This window comes from Puccinia triticina, chromosome 3A (assembly GCF_026914185.1).
Source record: "Puccinia triticina chromosome 3A, complete sequence".
In the NCBI taxonomy this organism is placed as follows: domain Eukaryota; kingdom Fungi; phylum Basidiomycota; class Pucciniomycetes; order Pucciniales; family Pucciniaceae; genus Puccinia; species Puccinia triticina.
This window is the reverse complement of record NC_070560.1, coordinates 1062618-1082148: the sequence shown is the minus strand read 5'-3', so window position 1 is coordinate 1082148 and position 19531 is coordinate 1062618. Positions and strand designations below refer to the sequence as shown.

General features: G+C 46.4%; 4 protein-coding genes across 4 annotated transcripts; 2 read left to right on the top strand and 2 right to left on the bottom strand.

Annotated features, from left to right (window-relative positions):
• Window positions 1-1274: 1274 nt before the first annotated feature.
• On the top strand, window positions 1275-1776 carry PtA15_3A117 (uncharacterized protein; the record flags this gene model as incomplete). Its single annotated transcript, XM_053167053.1, has 2 exons — window positions 1275-1394; window positions 1528-1776. The coding sequence occupies 2 exons, from the start codon at window positions 1275-1277 to the stop codon at window positions 1774-1776; spliced, it is 369 nt and encodes a 122-aa protein (XP_053018308.1).
• Window positions 1777-3833: 2057 nt separating this feature from the next.
• On the bottom strand, window positions 3834-7376 carry PtA15_3A116 (uncharacterized protein; the record flags this gene model as incomplete). The annotated part of the gene is made up of 18 exons (XM_053167052.1): window positions 3834-4035; window positions 4105-4315; window positions 4415-4768; window positions 4858-4923; window positions 5001-5285; window positions 5371-5436; window positions 5527-5665; window positions 5776-5844; window positions 5931-5978; window positions 6106-6171; window positions 6259-6315; window positions 6407-6462; window positions 6555-6578; window positions 6658-6741; window positions 6822-6893; window positions 6996-7052; window positions 7144-7167; window positions 7259-7376. The coding sequence occupies 18 exons, from the start codon at window positions 7374-7376 to the stop codon at window positions 3834-3836; spliced, it is 1998 nt and encodes a 665-aa protein (XP_053018307.1).
• A 1625-nt stretch (window positions 7377-9001) lies between these two features.
• Window positions 9002-10574, top strand: PtA15_3A115 (uncharacterized protein; the record flags this gene model as incomplete). Its single annotated transcript, XM_053167051.1, has 6 exons — window positions 9002-9342; window positions 9404-9472; window positions 9567-9679; window positions 9747-9870; window positions 9962-10096; window positions 10187-10574. 6 exons carry the CDS (start codon window positions 9002-9004, stop codon window positions 10572-10574), a joined length of 1170 nt encoding a protein of 389 aa, XP_053018306.1.
• Window positions 10575-10973: 399 nt separating this feature from the next.
• Window positions 10974-11943, bottom strand: PtA15_3A114 (uncharacterized protein; the record flags this gene model as incomplete). The annotated part of the gene is made up of 2 exons (XM_053167050.1): window positions 10974-11784; window positions 11852-11943. The coding sequence occupies 2 exons, from the start codon at window positions 11941-11943 to the stop codon at window positions 10974-10976; spliced, it is 903 nt and encodes a 300-aa protein (XP_053018305.1).
• Between the last annotated feature and the right edge of the window lie 7588 nt (window positions 11944-19531).

The following is a 19531-nucleotide window of genomic DNA, read 5'->3' as shown; positions in this document are numbered from 1 at the left end:
CTGCTCAATGCTTCTTGGTGCTAAGACAGATAGATGGCTGCCAAGAAACAATTCTTTGGCCTCCGGAAAAGAACACGCGCTCAGAGGCCGCACTTGGTGCTGGAATAGCAAGGAATTGACGTGCCATTGATGCCACCTTGGGGTAACATTTCTGTTGTGTACACCAATAGTCAAGGATCTTCATGCCTTTGGGTTTGGGATCCTCCATCAGACATCAAGCAATCTCTGCATGAATGCCCTGTAATGAAGCAGTTGTTTGGTATCCCAAAGTGCTAAAGAAGCCTTTCTTCTTTGTTGAAGTACTAGAAGGGGTAGCTTGAGGATTTAGAGCAGTTGAGGAAGCTGGCAGCTTCTCCTCAAAATCAGCAGCAATCACACAGAAAATTCCTTTGATCTGATCACCCGGGCCATAATGCTCCATGATGAATGTCTTGTGAAATGTCCAGAAATCAGAGGCCAGCCAGGCCCATTGAACATCTCTCCTTATAAGCATATGGGGTTCAGGGTGCGGGCTGAGCACTCATGCCCCAACCCAAACCCCAGGTCACAGCCTTATAAGCTGAGACAGAGTATATATAGTTAGCAAACTTGATGCAGTCCCTCTTGCCGAGGTCGTGTGCAGCGCAACCTCCGCAGGAGGGACTTGCCTGCAAGGGGTGAATGTTGGCACAGGAGGAACTTGATTTGTTTTGCCAAATTCCCAAAACTTTCAGTGATCTGCCAGTTCCTCCCTCAACTTAGCACATGCTTTGCCCTTTTCATGAACAAATAAAAGATTTCCATGTTGCAGAGAGGACCACATTTTCAAAAAAAAAATTATTATCCAATTTCTTCAACCTGTAATCGGAGCAGTAAATCATCCAACTTCCTTCTTAGGGGGAGGGTTGAGTAAATCTATAAAGTGCCCTTGGATAGCCTTGAATCCTTTTTTTCCCTTCAAGGTTACACATCATGTTCAGTTTTCTTAGCTAATCTTGTTGAGTTGTCTGTTAGTCTGCTACCATGATGTATCACCACAGTATGGAGGGGTGTTGGATCAACCCATGAGCACTATCAACCAACCACCCAGCTGGCAGCCACAAGCGTCTGTAGCCTAGTTGACAAAGGCAGCACTCTAGTATGTGTCTCAGCAAAGCTGAGGTCGTGAGTTCAGCTCTCACCAGAAATCACAAGGGGGGGAATGCTACTGTAATAGAGCCGGAGATGATAATATCTACCTATCATGCGTAGAAAATCTTTGGCCAGCTATCGCCCAGCAACCCCCAGACAAACCTATGATGTGCGCAACAGGAAGAAATGAGGAGGGCAAAGCAGAATGCCCGCAGATTTCAAAGGAGTATCTGAGTTTGCTCAAAGGCTACGATATCGCCACCTTGGAGAAGGGCACCCAACAGGTGTGTTTGAGCTACCCGAATAATATTTCTTCGACTTGAGCTAGTTTTGACGAGCTCCTTCAGCTTAGAAGTGAGCTGGCCATAATGTGACACTGATTTGATACTCAATCTTTACTCTAACAAACATCTTTAGACTGCCATTTGTGACAAGAATTCAGGCGAGAAACTAGGAGTCATGGAGCAAGGCCTGTTCCAACGAGATGCTGGAATTGAAAACAATTACTACCAAGCAGTCTCAGGCTGCTCTTGCGGGAAGGCTGAGAGCGCCAAAGAGCGTACAATGAAGTGTAAACCATGGCCCAAGTCTCTGTCTGTGAGCTACCACGACAATGATCCCAACGTGATTTGTGTCGACGGGCTTCGCTGTCCTAAAAGCAAATAGTATTCCGGGTGTACATTACTTTTCAATACCATTCGCATTTGTACCAATTCCCCAATCTTTAGATTTTGTCTTACTAAATCCACCAAGCATTCTATTCTCTTCTTACAATCTTCTAACAAGCAGATACTGTAGTACTACACACTTTACTTTAACAACAAAGGACCAAAAACACATTACAATTTTTTTTTGCGCAGATGGCCAATTGAGAATCACAATCACTGTAATGAACTGGAAATTTAGAGCTTCAAAATGAGTTTTTCAATACTTGAGGTTGGTGGTTTGTTACAGAGTGTTGTGAGATTGCCACTCGTAGGTAAACCATTTAGTTCAGAATTTTGCATCATTCTAAAGGGCTTTGACTTCCCAACGCAACTAGTCCTGGGAGTAAAAAATCATACTTGGTGCAATAGTTGGTAATACATACTAGCAATGAGGGCCAATACTACTGCATAGATGAAAGTCCCATCCCCTTTGGTTCAGGGCTGATAGAAATTAATTCCTACTTTGTGGGTTGCATTTGATTGGAGAGCTTGGAAATAAGACTTGAAAATTATAAATAAAAAAAAACTCACATAATTTTTAGACATCTGGAAGGCCTCTTCTGGATGGCTTCTCACTTTTCATTCCTGGGAAAAACAGTCTGGGATTCTCTGGGAGACATTTTGTGCCACCACAAATGGAAGTTTTCAGATCAACATTACCATTTGGTTTTTTTGTTTTTCTTGGGATTGGATGTGGTATTTTTAGCAAGACTCTGAGCTATTCTGCTCTATCAGCTTAATTTAGATTTTGTAAAAAAACAAAATGAAGTATCTAAATCCAGGAAATCACAGGAGAGAAAATCAGCCCCTCCTAGACAGGGGTCTGAGAATACAAGCCAGGGAGTAAATGACATGACTGTGAGTCAAGAAATACCATAATGGAGATGCTATTAATAGATTAAAGATCTTATCTGAATGAAACACAAAAAGAATCATGGAGAAGAGTGAGTGAGAAACAATTATGGGGAACAAGGAATGAGTATGAAAATCCAAGTTTCAAGATCTCACCACTAGAAGAAAAATTCAAGCAACTGCCACCATTTAACATGCAGGAACTCTGAGGCAGCTGGTGGTATTCTTTGAAATTTATCTAAGGTTAACTCAAACAAGCTTCAATGCACAGTTGATGTGCATGTTGCACAGTGACTGTGCAAATAAACATTGTGGTACAATGGGGTAGAGTTACAACAGCAATTATTCTGGACTATATTGAATGTCAACTGGAATTAGTTACACAACTTCTTCTTGTAGTGGACCAGGCAAAGTTTGTGAGCAATGTGAGGCAGGTGATTTTGAGTAACATATTTTTCAAGTCCAGTGATAAACCAAAAGTACTCCACTTGAGACAAATTTTCCCCTTTTATTATCATAGGGAGGCCCAATTACACAACTTGGTATTGGATGTATGGTTTGAATAATGACTGGAATAAGCTTCACATCTATTCACCTCAAATGTTCCTTGGCAATTGGAAGGGATTTTTATCATGAGATCATTTCTTCTCAATTTTATTTTTTATTTTTTAAGAATGGTATCTTTGACCTAAAGAATTTAGATTCATGACAAATGTTTTGCTTATTTGAAGAAGAAAGCCCTTTCTGTTCCAAACCTGACAGTATGTAACAAAAATGGCCACAGAGAAAAATCACAACCCAATTTATGTGAAGATTTATAAAGAAAGAAGGGCAGAAAATGAGAGAATGGATATCAATGTGAAACTACAACTCAGCAAAAAATGATGGAAATTGTGACCAAAGAAAATATTTGAACTCTCAACCTAAGATCAAGTAAAAACAGAGGTTTTGGTCATTCATCGAATTTATCTAGAATAGGAGCCAGAAATAGCATCAAACTTGACTTTTAAGCAAAAATGGTGGATTTGAGAATGAAGAGGGAATCTAAACTGAATGAGTGAAAAACATCTGTTTTTAAACTTGAAATACCAGTGAGGTTTCAATCCTAATAATTGTTAGTTCCCTACAGGGTATGGGATTCTGGAGAAGGAATTCCAGGGCAGCCTAGTTAGGCTTGGCTTCACGATCTGGGATAACATAAAGCGGGTCCCTCTCATTTGCATTTGCTTCTTTAGGGCGGAGTTTACCTTGTTCAGCTTCTCTGGCAGCTTTGATGTCCGCAGACTCATTAGACGGGTTGTAGGGTTCATCTTTACAGAGCACATTGTTCATCTTATCGCTTGGATTGAGAGAGCTTTTTTTCCGCCTGCACAGGAAGTTCATCAACCTATTGCACATCATTTTGAACTTCTCCACTAATTTGTGCAAAGCAGACAGAAAGAAACCTTTTGGTTTCTGTTCTCCATGCTTTTGATTTGCTTCTCGGAGTTTGTTCCCAGCTTCCGCGTCGATTTCATTTTCTTTGGTAGTTGGAGGGACTTTTCCACTATCTCCTTCAACATGGCTTGTTGCATGTGGTTCAGTGCTAGCTGTGGGATTTCCATCACGAGCACTTTCCTCATGTGGAATTTCTGTGTGCTGGTTGCCTGGAGATATAAATCAAACTTCAGTAAAAAACTATTCCAGTCTTGAAGCAAGAGGATAACTATTATAGGTAATAAGGTAAAAGTAATGTATAAGCATACCATTTTGATTTCCATTCCCCTCTTGTTGTCTTCTTCTTTCGGCCTGTTCTGTTTCCTGTTGTTGTCTTCTTTCGGCTTCTTCTTGCTCTTGCTGTCTCTTTCTCTCAGCTTCTTCTTTTAATTTCCTCTCCTCCTTTTCCCGTCTGATCTCAGCTTCTCTTCTCTCTCTTGCTAACCGGGCTTCTTCTCTCTTCTTATTTTCCTCCTCAGCTTGCTGTCTACTTTTTCTTTCCTGATCCTCTCGTGTTTTTCGTTGCGCATCGCTCTCAGGTTGGTTTCTGTTGCCGGAGTTATTTTGATTATTTTGTGTACTGGAGCCCTGCTGGCTTGTGTTCTGACGACTACTTTCACCTCCTTTTGAGCATAAAAATCCACGAAAAATTTCAACAAGCGGCCAGGTAAAAGAAGTCAACAACAAATCAAGTGGGTATAAATTGACTTACCGCCAGAAGGCTGGGAATTGGATCCACTTCCAGTCCCTGAAGTGGGATCATCCACATTTGGATCCCCTTGTAAGTGGAAGAGAAAAATTAAAATGTAACAAATAATTGAGTTGAATTCATAACAAAAGAAGTTTTACACTTACCTTTACCTTGAGTATTTCCTGCACTTGGGTTCCCCATGGTTGATTGCTCTGGTCGATCCAAAGGGTTTTCTCTTCGGCGTTGCTCTTCCAACTCTTTTAACTTTTGGGCTTGTTGTCTCTTCAGCTCCTCAGCTTTCTTTTTTTCTTCTTGTTGCTTTTTCAAAATACCTTTTACGAATTCGCTTGAAGGAAGAAGATCTTCGTTGTCGGAGTTGTTTTGATTATTTTGAGCCCTGGAGTCCTGCTGTTCTGTTTTGAGAGGGCCACTTGCACTTCCTTCGGAGCCTACGAATCAACGAAAATTTTCAAAAGGTGTTCAGGGAAGAAGAGTCATCAAAAGATTAAGTAGGTTTCAATTATTGTGACTCACCCCCAGAAGGTTGGTCATTGGAACTACTGCCATCCCCTGTCGGATTATCATCCGTGGTTGGACCCCCTTTTGCGCGGAATTGTAAAATATTTATGAATTGAAGTCAACATACAGTTACGATTGTATCAAATTGAAACAAAATTATCCTCCACTTACGGCCATTTTGAGGATCTTCTACACCTGATTCACCTGTGGTCGATTGAACTGGTTTTGATGGAGGTTTGAAATTTTGCTCCTGTTGTTGTTTCCTCATTCTTTCCGCTTTCTCTTGTGCTCTCTTCCGGATTGCTTCATCCTTTGGTTTTTGACGAGCTTTCCTTAATTCTTCTTCTGCTTCTTCTGGGATCTCCAGATGAGAAGGTTCCCTTCCAGGATTCTCTTGTTGAAAATCTCTGTCAGATTGACCGTGTGTCTGGCCATCCCCAGAGGCCTGCGGTGGTTCCTGACGAGAGTCACTTGCATCTCCTGTTGGTTCTACAAATCAGAAACCATTTTCAACAATCAGGAAGGGAAAAAACCTAATAAATCCAAGCCAGCAGGTTTTAATGTTTGCCACTCACCTCCGGAAGGTTCGACATTTTCATCCCCCGCTGCATTGGTTTGATCTTCTACAAATTTCAAATCGCGTCACATTCAAAGATTGTCAGCATCTCGGTTGCGAAAACCGTTTTGAACGGATGGGCAGCGAAAATGAGTCATCAAGAGATCAAGTGGGTATAATTTTTTGTGACTCACCCCCAGAAGGTTGGTCTTTGGAACCTTTTCCACCACCTCTGGCATCATTGCCCATGGTTGGAACGCCTTTTGTGCGGAAGACAATCGCCAAGGTTTGGAGTCAAAAAACAATTTGAATGGAGTCAAATCAAAAGAGTATTATTTTCCACTGACGTTCATCATGAGGATTTCCTCCACCTGGCTCACCAGTGGGTGATTGACCAGGTTCAACTGGAGGATTGGAATTGCTTGGAATTTGCTCATGCAGTGTATTTTCTATGGTTTTGTTTTCTTCATTTATCTGCTGCAATGTATTCCTTACTTCATCGAAGGCTTGACCAATTATTTCAGCTTGTAACAATCCACCCTTCAGTGTTACTGGTTATGGATGTGCATTATTTCGGAAGGACGCCGCATCAGAATATTGTCAAAATCTCGGTTGGGTTCACAAAAAAAGGTAGAAGGTATACCTTGGTATGGGGTTTCAATTCCATCTAGGTTGTTGTGGGGTGGCACTGGTAACAAATTCATCAGTTTCAAGGTAACTGGGCCGATTTTGATTGCGGGACTCACCGTTCTGGTCATGAGATGCTGTATTGGTGGGCGGGTCAACTGTAACCACATTATCATCTGGCCTCAAGTTCTGGTGGGGTGGAACTGGTGGCCGGACAAACTCAAGTCGACTCAGCACTTCTCAATCCCGAGGAGACTGCTCCAATTTTGATTGCGGAACTCACGTTGCTGATCATCAAATGCTGGGCCGGTGGGCGGTTCCGGTGTAACCACAGTATGACCTGGCGTTCCCGAATCTGGTGGCCAATGAATGTAGAGGGCAGTCCATTATAAGAATGTGTTTTGAAAATACTCCAGGATTTACTTCCAATAACTTGAAGGAAGGCAACAGCACTCACCCTCTAATTTGGTGAATCCGTCTGCGGTATGAGACGCAGCCCCACTTGTTTGGGAAGCTATGTCGAGGTAAGGAACGAAGAAGGCTCAGCGGACTTATTTCGCCTAGACAAACGGAAGCAAACACGGAGATGGGTCTGTAGTACCAACCTGAATCTAACACGCTCGCTGTGCCTATATCAAGGAATCAATTGAAGAACCACGATCATCATAAATCAAGCGAATTCTAGGCGATGATAATGATGTCACAAGGACCTTCACCTACCCTTCGAGCCCAACACTTCCATCCTCTTCGTTAGAACGCGATGGCGGGCATATGCAGGCGGCGCACCTCCGAGCCCTCTTTTTGCAAGGGCTTCGCCGGGCGAAAGCGGGTGGGCCATGACCATGCCATGATGTAGGAGGTAGAGAGTAATCAAGAGCTGTGTGAAGCCCAACATGACTGAGGGTGAGCTGACTCGGAAATGCTAATAATTTACTGTATAATCCTGATAAGGTATCGGTAGGTTCTCTGAGTTGGTTGGCTTTTATCGTTGGGTGATGGGCTAACTGCCGCCGCAACTCCCCAGCTATTTATCCCGCCTTCAAGCTGACACAACAAGAAGCGCAAGCACGGTGGGCATCTTTGTTTCATGACTCGGCTCTCACCGTTTCGCAAAATGTGTACATCTTTCAATCTCCTCATCTCAATCCGACATCTGTAGACAGCATGAACCACTGAAAACACCAGCTTTCTTCCACGAATCGACCCCGCTGAGGCTGGACTCTATCGCTGGATAATCTAGTTGGAAAGTGTATGCCCAGATAATCGTTTCATAAGAAATCTGTATCGACTGGAAAGACCAGCTGTCGCAGTTGACTCGCTGAAGTATCACTGCCGTGGGCAGATCTAACTTCAAGGAAGAGCACGGGTTGTGTTCACTACATGGTCCCAAATCTGTAACGGCGGGGCTTGAGGTTACACCGAAAACATTGACACCTGCTGCAGGAACAGGCGATCAGGAATAAGCTTTATCTTCAGCACTATTCCCATAAGTTTTACCGGGTCCATGGAGCTTGGCAGCTTTGGAGGAATTTCAACGTGACCAGACCACTTGGCGCCCAGTTTGTGCAGCAGATAAGCTTCACGGTATCAATACTGAATAAGACTGGCGAGTCACACCGGCGCGAAACGAAAGTACGGCTGAATGTGCTTGATCGATCTCGCCTTTAATGGGTTTCAAAGCGTCCAGCCAGCTACAGGCCTGACTCCGACCGCGCAAACTGGCAAAACTCGTTGGAGAACCTTTGAAAGCCGCTGGGTACAACAAGATGCTCCAAGGATACAGTCGGGCTGGCCAGTTTGCAGAGAGGAAACAGGGATTTTTGCTCGCTGCAGGTAGTGCATAAGCAAAAGTCGAAGGGCAAGCCACGACTCGGACTAGCAGAGAGATAATCTGTGCAAGTGTTACAGTACCCGGCCACTGTCACGATTCAATCCAAGCAGTCAAAATTAGCCTTCAATGACAAACATTGCAGGCAATAAAAGATATGTCAATCATTAAAATTGGTAGAAGAAACCCAGACCTGGAAGTCGGAGAAAGACGCCCTTCATGAATCCTATAGGTTTGCGATTGGGGATGCCGGGGCCGAAAGCAAGCTGGCGACCGAACCGTCCCTGTGGCCTGCAAATAAAACCATGGTCACAAGGTTGTGCTCTGCCTGTAGAAGCCCAATGGCTGCAAGCTGGTGCCAGAATTTCACCGCATGCACCTACAGTAGCAAGGCAGTGCCTTGTGCGGTTTGGATGCTGGGAGTGGACACTCCGAGATAGCCCCACTCTTCCCTGAATCTCTCCAGCACAAACAGAAGACCAGCGTCCTCGCACTTCTGTTGGTTGGTATTTCTTTTGCCATGTTCATGGCGGCCAAGGACTCAGGAGGGCGGGGGGTCACCTTGCGCTGAGGGTGGCTAGAGGTGGCTAGGGTATTCTTGATGGGCCCGGGCCGCCCCGGCCCGCTCGGCATATATGTCACGGTACCCGCTTGTCGCAGCCGGCTCACTGCACGCAAACGCAACCAGAACTGCGACTCGATTGAGGACCCGGAAGATGACGACTCGAGCCGCCTCCCACGCAGGCTCATGGTACCCCGCATCCAGTCAGTCCGAGCGCGCTCTACGTATGATGGCCTGGACACAGCTGAAGACGGCTCTGGACCCGTTTGATGCAGAGGAGCGCTTGGCGGGCGAGCTGGAGCGCTGGCTGGGCGAGGCCCATACGCCGGCCGGCGAGGGTGCGGATGCTGACGAGCCGTGGATGTCGGTGTGCATGCCCGCGCCCCTGGAAGACTGCCGCGCCATCATCGCCCCGTACGTTGCAGAGCTGGGTGGGTGTGCCGGTCGCCGAGCCTGATCCCTCCCTCGTCCACAGACACGCTGGGTACGCCTACTCCGGGAGGGCGGCTGCCTGGGCTTACAAGCTCATCGACCCCGCTCAGATGTGCGCTCACCGACGTTCACTGCGACCGGCCCGACCGAAACCCCCCTGAAGACTGATCTCTTTCTTTCCCCTCTCGCTCTCTCCCGGATTTTAGAAAACGGGTCTTTATCCTCGGTCCGGCCCACCACGTCTACCTCAACTGTTGTGCGCTGACGAAATGCACCGACTACGAAACGCCGTTGGGCAATCTGCCGGTCGACACCGCGAGTTCAGTCCGAGCCTCCAGCTCTTCCCCGGGCGACTGAGTTGCTAACCCACAATTACCTCCACACAGTCAACGAAGAGCTGAAAGCGTTGAAGGGCGGGACAGCCCTGTTCAGCGAGATGGACCTTACGACCGATGAGGAGGAGCACAGCATCGAGCTCCATCTGCCCTACATCCGCCACGTCTTCAAAGAGTAAACAGTAATTCTTTCTCCAGTTTAATCCAAAAAAAAAAAAGCCCGACGCTGATTCAGGGGCTGGCTAGCCTCTCCTTGGACGCATCAGCCAAGACATCAAGATCGTTCCGATCCTGGTCGGCTCGCTCCGGGCCGCGGAGGAGCGCGAGTACGGCGCGCTGCTGGCGGCCTACCTGGCCGACCGGCAGAGCCTCTTCGTGGTGTCGAGCGACTTCTGCCACTGGTAAGATGGCCCGCTGTTTTCCTCGCCCGCCCGTGATCGTGCAAGGAGGTTATACTGACGCACGCGGGCCGTGTGTCTGTGTGTGCGCAGGGGCCAGCGCTTCTCGTACACGTACTACCGGGACCCGAGCACGGGCGCGCCGGCCGAGACGCTTGGGGCGCGCTCGGCCGCGCCAGGCCTCCTCCCGATCCACGCGTCGATCGCGCGGCTCGACCGGGCGGCGATGGAGGCCATCGAGCTGCCCGACCCCGCCGCCGCCCACGCGCACTTCGCCGGCCATCTCAAAGAGACCCGCAACACGATCTGCGGCCGCCACCCCATCGGCCTCCTGCTCGCCGCCATGGCCGCCCTCCATGCCTCCTCCCCCGCCATCGCCCAGGAGCTGCAGTTCGTCCGCTACGAGCAGTCTGGCAAGTGCCTCACTGCCAAAGACAGCAGCGTCAGCTACGCCAGCGCTTTCTTGAGACATCCCGCCTGATCTGCTCTCCGTCTTTGTGTATATCTGTCCCACATGTACCTGCGTAGTCATCCTATGTGGTGTTTTGTACTTCACAAGCCCGAGTCGACCCAGGCACGGGTTGACATGCAATTTAGTGCTCACATCTTAGCCTCGTCAAGCTGTCCAGGGGAGGCGAGTGGCTGGGAGAAGACGGGCGCTCAGGACTGCCAGGGGGGGTTTCCACTTGGAAGGATGGTTTCATGCAGGAGTCATGGGTCCATGAAAAACAGAGACAGAGACAGACAGCGTTCTGAGTGATATGAGTATTCAACAGAAGTACAGCTCTATGAAGTACAATGTTTTTTTTTTTTTTGAGAGAACTACACAGTCAGCAAGAGGCATTCAGCTGCTGTCAGACCATGAATATATTGATGTTATTCAAGAATAGGTTGTTTTTGTTTTTTTCAGATAGGCCGGGGGTGTTTTCTGTTGGTGAATGTGAGCAGGGGGTGGTGATCTTTGTGCTGATAGCTGTCTGTGATGTTGATGAGGCCGGGGGAGGGAGTGGTGGTGGTGGTGGTGGTGAGCGAGGGGGGGGGAGGGGATCATGAGGGAGAGGGCGGGGCTGGATGAGGCTTCGGCGGATGAGGAGGAGGAGGAGAGGTCGGGGGTGGCTTGGAGGTTGGTCCTGATGGAGCGTTCGACGGTGCGGTCGAGGAGGGCGGCGAGTGCGGGGGGGAGATGGGAGTTGAGAGACTGGAGGACGACGAGCTGGACGTGGGCGGGGAGGGCGGTGAGGAGGGGGCGGAGCTCGGCGGTTGAGTGGTGGTTGAGGGCGGGCGGGCTGCGCAGGTCGAGGACGAGGATGGCGAGGGGGTGGAGGTGGAGGGCGTTGTGCTGGAGGAGCAGGCCGGCGCGGGGGAGGGTGGTGATGCAGATCGGCGGGCGTGGTCCGGGGGCGCGGGCGAGCTGGAGGTCGGCGTCGAGGGAGCGCGGGGCGTGCTGGGCGGGCTGAGCGGAGTGGCTGAGGCGGGCGGCGGCGCGTGCATGGGGGTGGAGTGCGGCGGGGTGGGTGGCGAGGAGGAGGATGGAGGGGTGGTTGAGGTGGGTTGGGTGGCTGCGGAGGACTGTCTGGAGGGCGGCGTGGAGGACGAGGGTGGTGCTGGTTGCGGGGGGGATGCGGATGTGGGTGTGGTGTGCGTGGAGGATGGCGTGGATGGTCTGGCGGCGGAGGTCGTCTGGGCGGAGGCTGCTGGGGTGGGGGTGGTCAGTGTGTGTGTGTGTGTGTGCTGTTTCTGCAGAAATTAGTCGCTCACGGGGTCTGGTCGAGCTTCGCCTGGACGTGGCTGTGCAGGCCGAGGCCTGCCCAGGCGCTCTTCGCCGGCGAGCGTGCGGTGGGGGATGCCATTGCGGATGATTTCAAGGGACGGAATGGCTCAGAGCTCGCCATGGCCTCGTGGAATACCCCGAACCCCGGGGAGAGGGGGCAAGGGGCAGAAACAGCCCCGACCAAGCCGACATATGTAAATTCCTGGAATTCAGGGTTTTGGATACGTGGGGAAATTGGGTTTTTCCCAATTAGACCCGGAATATTAGATACGGTGTACATAAGGAGGATTTTGAACAATAAAGGCCTAAAGGGAACAATGGGGCAAAAAAAAACCTTTTTTGGGTGGGGATTGAACCCAAGACCCAAATATTTGGTTTTGGTTTCTAGGAAATACCAAAAAGATACTGACCACATCAGGATCATCTTGGGACAAAAATTTGATTTGGATATGTTTCCGCTGAATTACATCAGGAGCATTTTGCAAAAAAATGTCCCCCGGATACGTGCCACATATGTCGGCTTGGTAGGGGCTCTCCGGGGTCCTGTTTGGTTGCTCTGATTAGTAGAAATGGCCACCAGCTACTCACAGAAGTTAATCTGGGGAATAAAAGTGTGATAAATCATGAAAATAATAGGGGAAACTTAGTAGTAAGACAACCACAAGGGCCATCAAAAGTCAGATACCAGTCCCTCATGCACAAAAGCTGCTCAATGCTTCTTGGTGCTAAGACAGATAGATGGCTGCCAAGAAACAATTCTTTGGCCTCCGGAAAAGAACACGCGCTCAGAGGCCGCACTTGGTGCTGGAATAGCAAGGAATTGACGTGCCATTGATGCCACCTTGGGGTAACATTTCTGTTGTGTACACCAATAGTCAAGGATCTTCATGCCTTTGGGTTTGGGATCCTCCATCAGACATCAAGCAATCTCTGCATGAATGCCCTGTAATGAAGCAGTTGTTTGGTATCCCAAAGTGCTAAAGAAGCCTTTCTTCTTTGTTGAAGTACTAGAAGGGGTAGCTTGAGGATTTAGAGCAGTTGAGGAAGCTGGCAGCTTCTCCTCAAAATCAGCAGCAATCACACAGAAAATTCCTTTGATCTGATCACCCGGGCCATAATGCTCCATGATGAATGTCTTGTGAAATGTCCAGAAATCAGAGGCCAGCCAGGCCCATTGAACATCTCTCCTTATAAGCATATGGGGTTCAGGGTGCGGGCTGAGCACTCATGCCCCAACCCAAACCCCAGGTCACAGCCTTATAAGCTGAGACAGAGTATATATAGTTAGCAAACTTGATGCAGTCCCTCTTGCCGAGGTCGTGTGCAGCGCAACCTCCGCAGGAGGGACTTGCCTGCAAGGGGTGAATGTTGGCACAGGAGGAACTTGATTTGTTTTGCCAAATTCCCAAAACTTTCAGTGATCTGCCAGTTCCTCCCTCAACTTAGCACATGCTTTGCCCTTTTCATGAACAAATAAAAGATTTCCATGTTGCAGAGAGGACCACATTTTCAAAAAAAAAATTATTATCCAATTTCTTCAACCTGTAATCGGAGCAGTAAATCATCCAACTTCCTTCTTAGGGGGAGGGTTGAGTAAATCTATAAAGTGCCCTTGGATAGCCTTGAATCCTTTTTTTCCCTTCAAGGTTACACATCATGTTCAGTTTTCTTAGCTAATCTTGTTGAGTTGTCTGTTAGTCTGCTACCATGATGTATCACCACAGTATGGAGGGGTGTTGGATCAACCCATGAGCACTATCAACCAACCACCCAGCTGGCAGCCACAAGCGTCTGTAGCCTAGTTGACAAAGGCAGCACTCTAGTATGTGTCTCAGCAAAGCTGAGGTCGTGAGTTCAGCTCTCACCAGACACATCTTCATTTTACAGTCTCTACAAATCTTGCTTTGTATGTTGACCTCATTCAACTATCAGTGAGTGTGTGAGTTTGGGGTCTCTTGGGTTTCCAGTGCATTCCTCAATCATTTTTGTCTTTGAAGCACCCGGAAAAGTAAGAATGTAGGGCTGAAGGAATGGGGAAATGATAGGAATGAAGCCATGCTTCTTAGGTATCATTTGATCCAACACACCATGCAGGAAACCTTTGAGGTGGGGGGTTAAAACTGATGCAAAAAGAAAGACCTGGCAATGAGGCAGATTTTCTCCTCCTGCCACCCCAGCTTTCACCGCTTAGGTGTAAGTCCCTCCTGTGGAGGGCCCTTTGGGCCCCCCTTGGAGGGACTTTGATAAGTTTGATGTAGTAGACTTAGAGAATGCACTCTGACAATAAGATGTGCATTCTGATGATCAGGTCAGGTGCGCTCTGGTATTGGTCCAAACTTGGTGAGGAAAAAGTGGAACCGGTACCGGACATCCTGAACTAGCCTACACCCGGGGAGTGAACTATTTGGAAGAACTGGAAATTTTAGTCCATTAATCTTAGCAGCTACTTCTATTTACATGCTCAGGCAGGCTTGGTTTAAGATAAGAAATAAAAGGAGATTATCTTTTACCTGGAAGCAGTTCAATTGGCCACTGCCTAGTAGTATGAGGTTGAGAGTTTGAGAGAGGAGAACTAGTCTTAGTTAAAAAGGCTGATCTGTTTGAGTTCCAAACCCAAATCAGCTTTGTTCTCCTTTCAGTGTTTTATCTCTAAGTAATCTATTACATAGCCCAAGTTCTGTGCTTGTTTATGGCCTAGCTTAAGCGCTGCGCAAGTTTGGTTCCACCCAGGTTATCTCTGAGAACAGAGCCATTGGCTTTAGGACCTACTCCATCTTCTTGCTTTTTTTTCTAGCTTGGGGAAACCGGCTACTCACTTTTTCCTTTGCCATTTTGGCTTGGTGTGATGGCTGCCTGGGATCTTCCTTTTAGGGGTTTCTCTGCAAGAATTAGGGTTGACACATTAGTCTCAACTTGTCATTTGGTTGTTTAGACTATGTTGGATTTCTGTCTTTCCACTCATCCCTAAAAACCCTCCACTTTTGCTTCTCCCTCCATTCCACCTACTTTATCCTCCTCTATGGGCTTGCTTTCAGATCAAAGCTATCCAACACTTATGTTGCCCCCTTTCTATGTGTTCTGTCTTTTATTCATGGTCATGCTTCTTTCTTACTGATCTTGTAGACTTTGATCCCTGCTCAGATTAGACTGTTAGCTTTCCTTGTTCACTGCTTATACTCTAGATTGCGCACATCTCTGATGGAGATATCAATGTACCTTTTGAAATGTTACAATGAGTTGGGAAGTTTCAAATTCATTATTATTTTTATTCATCATTATTCTCAAACCACAAGTTGATGCCATGTACATAGTCTATTTAACCATAGCCTAGTCCAAAGCAATCAACCCATTGGTTCTCTCCTTCTTTTTCCACCCTTGAGCCGTTCCAGTGAGAAAATCCTCCTCTCACTGTCCAGAATATCCTTGCCCCTTCTCCGCCCCTTTTTTTGGGCCCTTCGGTCAAAAACTCAACAGATTAAAAGAGTTCACCTTTGGCATTACTCAAGATTCTTTCCAAAAATGACAATCAACAGAGTTTCACTGAGTTTTTGATCTTGCAGTTTGCATGAACTGTGTCTGCATCCATCAAATTGATGCTATCAGCTATTTCAGTCCCGCTTGCCGCGGCTGCGGAAAAAGTTTCACAGATCAGCTTACCAATTTGCACAGCTTCAGTGACTCACAACACTCTCTGCACTTTGTGCTTTGAGTGCTGGTCCACTGGAGCTATAATCTTACAGGGAGTCCTTTGACAAGGATATCCCAAGGAATCCTTGAGGATTCCAACTAGTGCCAGCGGCTGCTGTGTGATGAATAGGCTACTATCATTTTGCTATATATAAGCTTTGAAGATTATCCAAGAGGATATCTCGCCGGTTGCTTGAATAGTAACTTTATCTTAGATTTTTATTGGAAATCACAAAAGACTTTTAATAAGGAATGTTGTTATAATGAGATTGATTTCTAAAATTTTATAAGGATAAGGATTCTGAGGAAATACACTTGCACACAGTGTGGTGCTCCATTGGTGTGACAATGCCAAAAGCACATTGCAGAGGTATTGGGACAGCATAGATACAGCTATCATTCATTATAAGAGGAGGAATTTATATATAATACAAGCAGTGTATGTGTACATGGCAGGCATGGAGTCATTACAGAGGGAGAGAGGACAGATGGATGATGGATGTTATTATCACACATGGAACAGAAGACTAGGATTATGTAGGATGGATGGCGGGACCAGGGATGGAATGGAGGACCATGACTAGGTAGGATGGCAGGGAGGTGGAGGCAACGGTGGGTAGTTACGGTACGGCTATTGGTAACATACTGATATTGTAACGGTTTTTCTCTCATTACCGTTACCGTTAACCGTAACGGAAGTGCGTTACGATATTGCACACCCAGGATGTATGGCATTTAAGATCCGTTACGATATCTGCCCGCACAGAGGGGCAGATATCGGACTGCATATGATCCAGAGGGGGCCATTTGCCCCTCTTTATCTCGTTAACCGGTGGTTAACGCGTTGCGCTACTAGTAACGCAAGTAACACACCAAAAAAATCAGGCCCGTTACAATACGGGCCCGGGGTTACACCTAGTCGTTAATAGTAGTGCTAACGCCTGAGCGCAGCAACGGCAAGCGTTACACTACACAGATAACGGCGGTTATCGTAGCGTATCGTAACTACCCACCGCTGGTGGAGGGATGTTATCAATAGAAGAGGTGGAAGGTATTGGGAGCACATGTCTCAACCAGGAATGGAAGGGAGGATGGTGTGGTGTATCAAGGAAGGCAGTGTTATAAGGTTATATTATATTTATAAGGGTGGTATATTACTTTATAAGGGTCTAGGATTCAGTATGATGGGATATGGATGGGAGAATTAATTAGGTGGGAGGAAGAAGGAAGGGGCAAGGTGGGAGGAGAGGCTTTGACCCCCAATATTCTGGATGTAAGAAGGAACAGCTGGATATGAAGGCATATGGTAGGTTACGGAAGGTTGTTTGGGTCACCTAGCAACACATGATATCATGCAGTGCAGCATATGCAGGCAGATAAGGTGTTCAAGGAGTTTCCCTGCAGAATCAATTACCTCATTGTTTGGCAGGCAGTGCAGCACTTGCATATATTGCTGTGCAACTGATATCCCCTCCTGCAGAATCCATTACCTCATTGTTTGGCAGGCAGTGCAACACATGCATACCTTGCTGTGCAACTGATATCACCTGCAGAAAATAGCCCTCACAAGGAGTTCCCCTGGAGCTAAATCCCCTCACCCTTCAATATATAAGGAGGCCTCTTTCCCCCCCTCATCAGATTTTTTCCCCATCAGCCTAGGAAGGTTTGGTCACAGTCGTTAGTTTATTTACAGTGGTAGTGGTAGTGGCAACGCTGCAACCAATCCAATACATGTATTGGTATTTATCTGTATTGGATTGGTTTTGGTCCCAATACATTGTATCAGTATTGTATTGCTTGGCTGATCCAATCCAATACGGTGTATCAGGTTGCCAATACAATCCAATATAATCCAATACAGTCCAATACATGCGTATTGGGTTTCCAATACAGTCCCGTATTCTGTGTATTGGTGGGATGTACACTGTATTTTTTTTTTCAATACAATACAGTGTATTGTATCTTCTTTTCAAGTATCAAATTTGTATGTATTGAAAAAAAATACAATACACTGTGTCAGCCAATACCCGAATTGTATTGGATTTGATCACCGTTGGTAGTGGTAGTGGTAGTGGTAGTGGTAGTGGTAGTGTCAAGTTTGAGTCAGTAGTAATAGTAGTAGTTGGGAGCTTTAGTGGTAATTAAAGTGCCTTATCAAGAGATTGTTAAGGAAGAGATTATTACCAACTTCATCATCAACAATTATAACAAACAATAGTAGTAGTAGTAGTAGTAGCAGCAGCAACCAGGAGCTCTAGTATTGATTAAAATGCCTTATCAATTGATTGTTTAAGGAAGAGATCATTACCAACCTTCTCATCAACAACCCATCATCAGCAACAATTTTATCTTACATAATCAATCCCACTGTATTATATTATCCCCCCATCATCAGAAGCTGTAACAGATCTGAAAGATTAGTGATTTGAGGTATGTAGGTCTAATAGAGATTACTATACAAAAGTAAGATCTATCTTGGAATCAGCCACATCTTTATAAATATTGATTACAAGACTCTTAGTTATTTACATAGTACCATTAGAGGGGCAGGTCTTTCAAACCACCCATAAGTTGTAATAGCCTTTCAACCTATTAGCAATTTATTTCCCCATCAAAGTATATTTCACCAAATAAACTTTTAGTGTCCCACAAGAGTCCCTACAACGGCATTCTACTTTATGGAGGTTTTGATGGTCCCAACTCAGGGTGTAAACGGGTTGGGTTTGGGTCAAAAAACAGCGCCCAAACCCAACCCAACATTTAGCACGGGTTGGGTTGGTTCAGGGCAGATTTTAAAATATGCTGCCCAAACCCGACCTGATGTCATACTATTTTAGGTTGGGTCTGGGTTGGGTTGGTTTGGGTCTTGGGTTGACCCGACCTCATAGGCGCCAAAAGCCCCCAACTTGACTGTTGGAGACGTCATAGTCGGGTTGCAGGCTGACCCAATTAGGAAATAGGCTGCCCAAACCTGACCCGACAATTTTACAAGTTGGGTCATGTCATTTTCTTCAAGAATGTGCCCAAACCCAACCCAAAACCCAATGGGTCATGGGTTGGCCCAACCCATTTACACCCTGAGTCCCAACTGTTGGGGACTGGAAAATTTCAGAAATGGAGGACTTCCCATCACTTTTGAACAGATCTAAAATTTCAGATTTTGCAGGGAAATCTGAAATCTGGAACTCTGGATCACTTTGGGGGTCTTTGGGGACCTAGATTTCCCTGCAAAATCAGAAATCTGGCCAGTCAGATCTGACTTTCCAGATCAACAGGAAGTCCTCCAATATTGGTCCCCTGGGGGTCCCGGTCCGACCCGGACATCAGTCTGATTTCCAGACGGGGGAAAAACCAACTGGAGTGAAACCAAGAAAAAGGAACTTCTGAATGGCCAATAAGGCACAGAAAGCTCAGCAACAACGGCTCCGTCAAGAAAAAAAGGAACAGTTACTTTACCCGCCAAATACAAAAGCTCTAAAATGTGTCAGAAAACAGAAGGAAACCACAAGTGAAGGAGGCTGGACCAAATGATAATTGATTCAGATAGAGACAAAGAATATCCAATTGATCTTGATTCCAATGTAGACAACCAACCAATTACCATTGACACTGGAAAGATGAAATACACCACAGGTGCACCAAAAGTTTTTGGGATGGTTGTCAAAACCAAATTGATTGGAAAGTGGTTTTCAGAACCAAATTGGTCTGAATCTGGTTTGTGGACAAATTCTGTTGCCAAAAAGGTCCCAATGGCAAAACCATGCCGTGAGAGAAGGAGCATCCAAATGGTTTCCAAAAACCATTTCAAATGATTCTTGAAATATTTTTCAAACCAAATTGGTTTCCAAAATATTTTTGAAACCACCTCAGGTGGTTCCAGAAATATTTTAAATATATCTGAAAATGGTTAGTCTGACTTGTTCTTCAGGACGTCCGGACTCAATCAAAAAAAAAATCTGAAAACCCATCAAACTGGTTTT